This window comes from Phodopus roborovskii, unplaced genomic scaffold (genome assembly GCF_943737965.1).
Source record: "Phodopus roborovskii unplaced genomic scaffold, PHOROB, whole genome shotgun sequence".
NCBI lineage: Eukaryota > Metazoa > Chordata > Mammalia > Rodentia > Cricetidae > Phodopus > Phodopus roborovskii.
In genome coordinates, this window is record NW_026125059.1 from 9,746,579 (window position 1) to 9,755,538 (window position 8,960).

At 47.0% G+C, this 8,960-nt stretch overlaps 1 protein-coding gene across 1 annotated transcript in view; it reads left to right on the forward strand.

The window, feature by feature from the left end:
- Zfp64 (ZFP64 zinc finger protein) overlaps positions 1–6,140 on the forward strand; it is a 56,536-nt gene extending 50,396 nt beyond the window's left edge. The window contains exon 9 of the mRNA XM_051185666.1: positions 5,416–6,140. Coding sequence (XP_051041623.1) covers positions 5,416–6,125 — 710 coding nt within the window. The 3' untranslated portion in view covers positions 6,126–6,140. The remainder of the gene's footprint in view (positions 1–5,415) is intronic.
- The last annotated feature ends 2,820 nt before the right edge of the window (positions 6,141–8,960 follow it).

Sequence of the window (8,960 nt, forward strand, 5' to 3'; positions counted from 1 at the left end):
ATCCTAGGACTCAGGATCAAGAGGTAGATGGATCTCTGAGTCCAAGGCCTCCCAGATCTATACAAGATTGATCCAGTCCTAAAGAGAAACAGCTCACACAAAAATGATCTCAGCACCTGGGATCACATGTCTTTAAACCCAGCATTAGGGACATGTATGAGACAGGAGCAAGTCTCAGTGTCAGGCATTCATTCTCCAGCCACGTTGAAAATAGGAACACCCCAGCCCAGTTAGAAGTAAGAGCTCTGTGGTAGCTTGGCTGCTTTGCTTCCCTGATCTTCAACCTGAACCCCAATATCTGTCTCTGGGTCATTTATTAATTCTTGTTACATTTTCCCATTCTGTAGGCTGTCATTTTGACTTGTTGACCACGTCCTTTGCTTTACAGAAGCTTCTTAGTTTCAGGAGGTCTCGTTTATTCATTATTGCTCTTGGTCTCTATGCTACTGGTGTTATATTTAGGAAGTAGTCTCCCATTTAAGGCTACTTCCCACTTTCTCTTCTGTAAGGTTCAGTGTGGTTGGTTTTATTTTGAGGTCTTTGATCCATATGGACTTGACTTTTGTACGTGGGATAGACATGGATCCATCTGCAATCTTCTACATGTCGACATCCAGTTATGTCAGCAACATTTGTTGAAGATGCTTCTTTTTTCTTTCTTTTTTTTTTTTTTTTTTTCAGGTGTTCATAGGTGAGTGGATTGATTTCAGGTTCTTCAGTTCAATTCTATTGGTCCACCTGTCTGTTTTTATGCCACCAAGCTGGGGGAGGTATTGTTGTTTTGTTTTGTTTTATTTTGTTTGTTCGGTTGGTTTTTTGAGACAGGGTTTCTCTGTAACTTTGGAGCCTGTCCTGAAACTCACTCTGTAGACCATACTAGCCTCAAACTCATAGAGATGCACCTGTTTCTGCCTCCTGTGTGCTTGGATTAAAGGCATGCGCCACCACTGCCCAGCTACACAGCTACTTTCATTACAGGAGCTCTATAGTAAGGTTTGAAGTCAGGAATGGTGATGCCTCCGGAAGTTCCTTTATTATACAGGATTGTTGTGGCTATCCTGCACTTTTGTTTTTCTATATGAAGTTGAGTATTGTCCTTTCAAGGTCTGCAAAAATTTTGCTGGGATTTTGATGGCTATTGCATTGAATCTGTAAATTGCTTTTGGTAGGATGGCCATTTTTACTACGTTAATCCTACCTATCCAAGAGCATTAGAGATCATTCCATTTTCTGATATCTTCTTTAATTTCTTTCTTTAAATACTTAAAGTTCTTGTCATATAGGTCTTCCACTTGTTGAGTTAGAGTTACCTCAAGATATTTCATGTTGTTTGTGGCTATTGTAAAGGGTGATGTTTCTCTGATTTCTTTCTCAGCCCATTTATCATCTGTATATAGGAGGGCTACTGTTTTTTGTTTGTTTGTTTGTTTGATCTTGTATCATACTACTCTACTGAAGGCATTTATCAGTTGTCACAGTTCCCTGGTAGAATTTTTGGGGTCACTTAGACCATAGTAACTCTTATAAAGGAAAACATTTAATTAGGTGATTGCTTACAGTTTCATCATCATGGAGGGACACAGAGGCATGCAGGCAGACATAGTGCTGGAGAAGGAACTAAGAGTCCTACATCTTAACCCACAGGCAACAGGAAGTGAACTGTGTTACTGGGCACAGCTTGTGTCAAAGTCCATCCCCACAGTGACACACTTTCTCCAGCAAGACCACACCTTCTAATAGTGTCACTTCCTATGGGGGCCATTTTCTTGCAAACCACCACACCCTATGTGGCAGAGTTTAAACCTTTGACTTTAAACGAATAATTCCATAGCCAGCACAACTATCGCGTGTGCAAGAGGAACAGTAGTCTATTCAAAGACTCAAGACTTTAATTGAGTAAAGAGAGCTGTATTCCATGGACAGATTGAGCCACGCATGGTACTGGGAGCCAGCCTTCCCAGTGCCCTGAGAACTCTGGACTTGGAACTGGGGTTTAGACATCCAAGGCCACAATGAGCCCGGGAGAAGCCATTGCCAAATGGCAACACTGCTCAGCCTACTGAGCTGCAGGTGAAGCCATGATATCCATATATCTCCTGATTAAGGCAGTTTCCTCCTCCGTTAATTCAGCCAAGGATTATGACCTGCTTCACTTAGTGCCATGAGAGTACTTAGAAGATTAGAAAAGGGCTTTGCTGAATCCATGTCTACTGCCATCAGAAATGCAGGTAAAGTCCATGAGGAGATGATAAAAACAAAGAGGCATGAATTACAGACAGAGCTGCTGGGGGGGTGAGGACGCCAAGAAAACAAGGCCCTCTAAATCAGCAGGGACGATGCATGCATGAACTCACAGAGACTGGGGCAGCATGCACAGGGCCTGCGCGGGTCTGCACCAGTGGAGTCCTAGAGCTGGAAAGAGAGGTAGACACACATTCCCATCCCTGACTCAGAGCTATCTCCTATTGAGATAGCTCCTTGCAAATGAAGTTTTTGAGTCTCACTGGGAAGCACCATTCCTTGTTTGTTTGGTTGGTTTGGTTTTTTGTTCGTTTGTTTTTTGAGACAGGGTTTCTCTGTGTAGCAGTCCTGGCTGTCCTGGAACTCAATTGAACACCTCTAATCCCAGTACTTGGGAGGCAGAGGCAGGTGGATGTCTATAAGTTTGAGACCAGCCTGGTCTGCAGAGTGAGTTCTAGGACAGCTAGGGCTGTTACACAGAGAAACCCAGTCTCAAAAAAAAAAAAAAAAAAAAAAAAAAAGAAAGAAAGGAAGAAAGAAAGAAAGAGAAAGAAGAATCTAGCAATTCTAAAAGCCAAGAGAATGAAAAAGCTGGTAAGGTGTTAATCAGTATAAAAGAAGAGGTAAGAAAGTACCTTCCTTAGACTCAGCTAGGAAAAGTTTTGGGTAATATAGGTTCCCTAAAGACAGTGGAGAAATGCCCTAAGACTTGGGGTTGACATTTTTGTTTAGATTTACTTATTTTCATTTTATGTGTGTATGGGTGCTTTGCCTGTATACACATCATGTGTCCAGAAGAAGACACTGGATCTCCTGAAACTGGAGTTAAAGCTGTGAGCTGCCACATTGGCTCTGGGAACCAAACCTCTGAGAACAGAAAGTGCTCTTGACAGCTGAGCTGTCTCACTAGTCCCAAAGGAACAACTTTGAACAAGAGTTCTATACCAGCAAAACTATCCCATGTGCAGGAGGGAATAGAGTATATTCAAGACTTTTCTCTCAGCCACCAGGATAGATGCACTCATACAAAACAGGTGGTAAAATCTGCCACAAAATATTTTACATATGACTGTCTGAGTATAGCTAACTGGTAATGCAACAAAGAGAAAAGTCAGGATGACAGACAGCATAATAAGAAAAAGAAGAAGGAAAACAAAAAACAAAAACCTAAGTACCGAGGAAATTATGAAACCCTTTCAAAAGACCTAAGAGACTAGATGGCTTAAAAATTGCATGAGATTAACTTTTTCCTCAAGAAAAAGTAGGCAAGCTAGACCATGCCCTGGAGGTGAGTACACAAGGAAAACAATTGTTTCATTTGGTAGTAGTGACACCAGGCACTGTGGCCATGCTAGTAGGTGGTTGTAACCTTGGTACAGTATTTGGCTCTCACAGTAGCATGTATTTAGTCCTAAACAAGTAGGTTGTACTTTAATTCTGAAGTGGAAATATGAAAATTACAAAGCTATGGCAATTCACAGACAGAATAGAAATTTTGTGTCTTTTAAAATATATGTGTGCATATGCATGTGTGGGGGTATGTGTATGTGTATGGATCTGTATAAATATTTATACTTGGGACAGAAAGAGGCCAGGGGTGAACACTGGATCTCTTCCTCTATTGCTCACCACATTTATCATCATCATCATCATCATCATCATTATTGTTGTTGTTGTTGTTGAGACGGTGTTTCTCACTGAAGCTAACACTCTGCTGTGCCAGCACTGGGACTGTAGACACTTACATCATGCTTTAACCTGACACTGGGTATTGTTCTTTAGTTACAGTTATAGGAATAAAGGCTGAAGAAGCTGGGGAGGGGTGGTCCCGAGTGAGTCAGTGGAGTCCCAAGGTAAGGGACCACGTGGGAGAGCATAGCAGGTTGCATAGCGGGGGAGGATGACCGAGGTGTAAGGGAATAACATGTCAGGCAGACAGAGCTTAAACGAGGAGTGTATTTAGAAAAGGGAGCGAGGGAGAAGGGAAGAGACATAGAGACACCGGGAACAGAAGAGGAGAGAGGGGAAGAGAGAGAGGGGAGAGAAGCAGAGGGGGGTAGTTGGGGGCCAATGAAAGCAGGGGGGAGAGGGAGAGAGAGAAAGAGAAGACAAAAGAGAAAGCAAAAAAGAGCGTAAATGGGCAGGGGTCTGACTTTTAAAGGGGTCCTTTACACCTGCCTGCAGACTAGTACTCATGGACCCCTGGGCTGACCAGAGTACTGCCTGAGTGCATTCTGCCAGGTGACAGGGGCAGGCCAGCATAATGCCTGAATCCTTACTCTGGGGATCTACACTCAGATTCTCCAAGCAAATTCACTCTCTGAGTTATTTCCCTAACCTGGGGCCTGACTTTTTAGCTTTTGGGTTTTGGTTTTGTTTGTTTGTTTTTGGTTTTTTTTTTAACCATTATTTTGGCTTTCTGAGATAAGATCTTACTTTGTAGCCCAAGCTGACCTCAAACTCACAATGATCCTCCAGCCTCAACCTCCTTAGTTAATCTCAGCATTCAGGAGGCAAAAGCAAGTAGACCTCTGTGAGTTCGAGGCCAGCCTAGTCTACAAAGAAAATTCCAAGACAGCCAGGGCTATAACACAGAAATACCCTGTCTCTCACGCGTGCGTGCGCACATACACACACAAATTATTTATATTTTATGTGTATGGGTATTTTGCCTGTATGTATGTATACGCACCACATGTGTGCAGTACTCGTGGAGGCCAGAAGAGGGTGTCAAGAGTACCTGTAACAGGAATTACAGGTGATTATGAGCTGCCATGTAGGTGCTGGGAACTGAGCATGGGGCCTCTGCAAGACCAACCAGTGCTCTTAACCACTGAGCCAACTTGCCAGCCTGTGCCTGTAAATCTTATTTGGAGAACTCATGCACAACATATACTGTGATTCTAGATCCCAAGTGTAATTAAGTGTGGACTTGGTGGGGCATGGTACATGAGTTTGGGCCCTGCCACTTGAGTTCTCTGAGCACCAGTTACCTCGTGTATAAAACAGGCTAACAGTGCTGAGTTACTATACACCGGAACTGCTTTCATTATCGGGAAGTTGCAGGCCCTGGTTCGAAAGACCCAGCTGTCTCCTGGCCAGGTATATCATGCATGTCTAAGTGAGAATTCTGTCACCTGCCCACGCTAATGTAATCACACCTTCCATTGCTAGGGGACACCCCCTTCCAGTGCTGGCTCTGTAGCGCCAAGTTCAAAATCAGCTCGGACTTGAAGCGGCACATGATCGTGCACTCGGGGGAGAAGCCTTTCAAGTGCGAGTTCTGTGACGTCCGCTGCACCATGAAGGCAAACCTCAAGTCGCACATCCGCATCAAGCACACCTTCAAGTGTCTGCACTGTGCTTTCCAGGGCCGGGACCGGGCCGACTTGCTGGAGCACAGTCGACTGCATCAGGCTGACCATCCCGAGAAATGTCCCGAGTGCAACTACTCCTGCTCCAGCCCTGCCGCCCTGCGAGTGCACAGTAGGGTCCACTGCAAGGACCGGCCCTTCAAATGTGACTTCTGCAGCTTTGACACAAAGCGGCCCAGCAGCCTGGCCAAACACATCGACAAAGTGCACAGGGAAGGGGCCAAGACCGAGAACAGGGCCCCACAGGGCAAGGATGGGTCCCCGGAGAGTGGCCCCCACCACGTGGCCAAGATTGTCACCCAGAGGGCCTTCCAGTGTGACAAGTGTGGGGCCTCCTTTGTCAGGGACGACTCTCTGAGGTGCCATCGGAAGCAGCACAGTGACTGGGGTGAGAATAAGAGCTCGAACCTGATCACGTTCCCCTCAGAAACTGTTGCTCCGGGGCAGCTCGGACACCTGACCACAGTGGCGCAGCTGGAGAACACTCTGGAGCCCAGCCGTGACCTCTAGGGCAGCATGAGCGGTCTCAGGAATCTGAACAAAGCTGCTGCCAGCCCATCATAGTGGCACCATGAGGAGGACCTTGCAGCCCCGACCTCTGCACCCTCCAGCAAGGGAGCAGCTGACCCAGCCAGGAGGTCAGAGGTGCCAAAGCGAGACCACGGAGGCATTGCCCACAGCCCAGCAGATTCCCTGTAAGCATTTGGGTCGTTCAAAGGTGGGGAATGCTAAGCGCTTCTCCGTCCCCGTGGGGAGAGTTGCTTCTCAAGGATCGTGATTAAGAACTGACCGGTCTCTGATGGAGTTATTAAGCTGGCAAGCCCTTAACACTGCATCTAACCTGAGCTGTGTGAGGGAAAGGAGTCTGTGCTTCGTCAAGGGGTATGGTAAAGTTCTTTCTTAAACTGGGTAGTGGCCGTTAGTGTTTGCCTTATACATTTGTGCGCTGTCTTTTCTCTCTTTTTTTTTTAATAAAAAAGAAAACTTCTCTATAAAGGGATGTGATTGTTTTTACAGTCGTCTATAAACAGGCTGTGGTAGGTTTCTGTCCCCTCCCCCGCCAGAGTCAGTAATTGATGCAAAGGCTCCTAGGATTTCCCAGTGAATTAGTCTCCCAGTGAAGCGAAATGCAGTTTGAACTGATGGTGGCGCCAGAGATCAAGCTAGCTCTAACAGTCGGATGTTACAGAATTTGAAACTCAAATGAAGAAAGAAAATCTGGGACCCAGCCAGGGAGTCCTGAACAGGGTTGTGGGGGGTGGGAGGCACGCAGGGGAGTGGAGCAGCCCAAGACTGGTGTCTTTCGAGACATACACAGTATCCTGATCTGCACAACTGAAAACCTAACTCAATCCTCCCATCAGATCTGGTACTCAAAGCAAAGCGCCAGTGTAGGATTGACCTGTGAGTCATCCAGAATTTTGTGTTTTCTGCCCCAGCTGGTTTTCTTCAAACCTTGCCCTTGTTTAATAGAATTTCTTACGTGAGCTGGACATAGGGGTGGTGTGCTTCTATTATCCCAGTACTTGGGAGATGGAGGCAGGAAGGTCAAGAGTTTAAAACCAACCTGGACTACATGAACCCTTGAGAAAGAAAACAAAACTGTGTCTCATTAGCTACACGGTTAGACTTTTGGAAGTGGGATGACTACATCTAGTGTTGGCAGAGGGGACGGGAGGAGAAATTTCTGTAGTCTGAAGAACAATTAGGAAACTCCAAGAGGCAGGCTGTGGGTGTGGCTCAGTGACAGAGCCCCTGCCTAGAATCCCCCAGTGAAGGGTTGGGGTGTGGCTCAGTGTCAGAGCCTCTGCCTAGAATCCCCCAGTGAGGGGTTGGGGTGTGGCTCAGTGACAGAGCCTCTGCCTAGAATCCCCCAGTGAGGGGTTGGGGCTCATGAATTCAAAGCCAGCCTGTCTCAATGGGGGAAAACCAAAAGGAGGGATATAGAGGTTTGGAAGCGAAGCGCTTAGGGAAGGAAGGGCTGCCTGGTGTCAGCTGGGGTCCGGGCGCATGCTGGGAGACTGGTGTCCTTTTCTCTCTATTCACCTCAGCAGAGTTAAGAGCTGGCAGGGTACAAACTCTCACTCCTTCCCTGGTTGCCTTATGGCAATGTCAAGAGGAAAGCAGCCTCAACTCTTGGTGCCATCATGACCAAATGATGTTTAAGCCCCATCTCTGAGTTGCCCAGGCTGGCCCCGTACTCCTGGATCCTCTCCAGAGCAGGAACCAGGAGAGGGCCCTAACATCAGGTACAAGGTAAGGGGTGGCAACCCAGGAGCCAAGAAAGAATGCTGACTGGGTGGCGGCTGTTTTGCATTTCCTCTTTCTCTCCTCCCTCTCCTCCTCCTCTTTCTCAGACAGTCACATAATCATGTATCTCAGGCCAGCCCCTAATAAGACCTGTGTTCGCGATCCCCCTGCCCCCATCTCCTGAATGCTGGCAATGTAGGCGCACAGCACCGATCGCGGGGTTCAGTGCATGCTAGTCTGTCAGCCAAGCCACATTCAAGCCCTGAGGGTGTATATATCCTTAACGCAGTTACCCAGGGTGGCCAGAAGAGGGCATCCGATTCCCCTATCGCTGGAGTTAAAGGCCGGCCGATGTCGAAGCAGAGAATCAAACTCTGGCAGGGCTATCGTGGTGCACATCTTTAACCCAGCACTTGGGAGGCAGAGGCAGGTGGATCTCTGTGAATTTGCGGCCAGACTGGTGTACAGAGCGAGTTCCAGGGCAGACTCCAAAGCTACAGACAAACCCTGTCCGGAAAAACCAAGAGAGAATCAAACTCAGGGCCTCTGGAAGAGCTGTCAGAGCTCTTTAGCCACTGAGCCATCTCCCCAGCCCCAAGCAATATTTCCTAAGCATGAGTGAACAACAGCCCCATGAGTCACCACTCTGATCCTGTCCCAGGGTTTGCTTGGAAATTTGCATGAGACAGGTCCTGCAAATGCACATTTAGGTTCCTCATATAAAGTGTGTAGTGCTGGTTTATGTAGGGTTCTCTCTCTCTCTCCTTTCCTCTTCTGTGTGTGTGTGTTTGTGTGTACACGTGCATGCACCTGTGTACGTGCGCATGCACCAACCATGTTTGTGCAGATGTATGTGTGTCACCGGAGGTCAACTGTGGATGTTACTCCTCAGATGCCGTCCAGGCTTTTGAGACAAGGTTTGTCACTGGCATGAGGCCCAGTGCTTAGCTAGGCTGGCTGGCCTTCCAGCCCCAGGGATCCTTCTGTTTATGACAACTCTTCCCAACCCTCAACCCCAGTACTGTCTCTACCGGCTTTTTGTTTTCCTGAAATTATCTTAGATAGCCCGGCCTTGAACTTCCTTTGTAGCCTGAG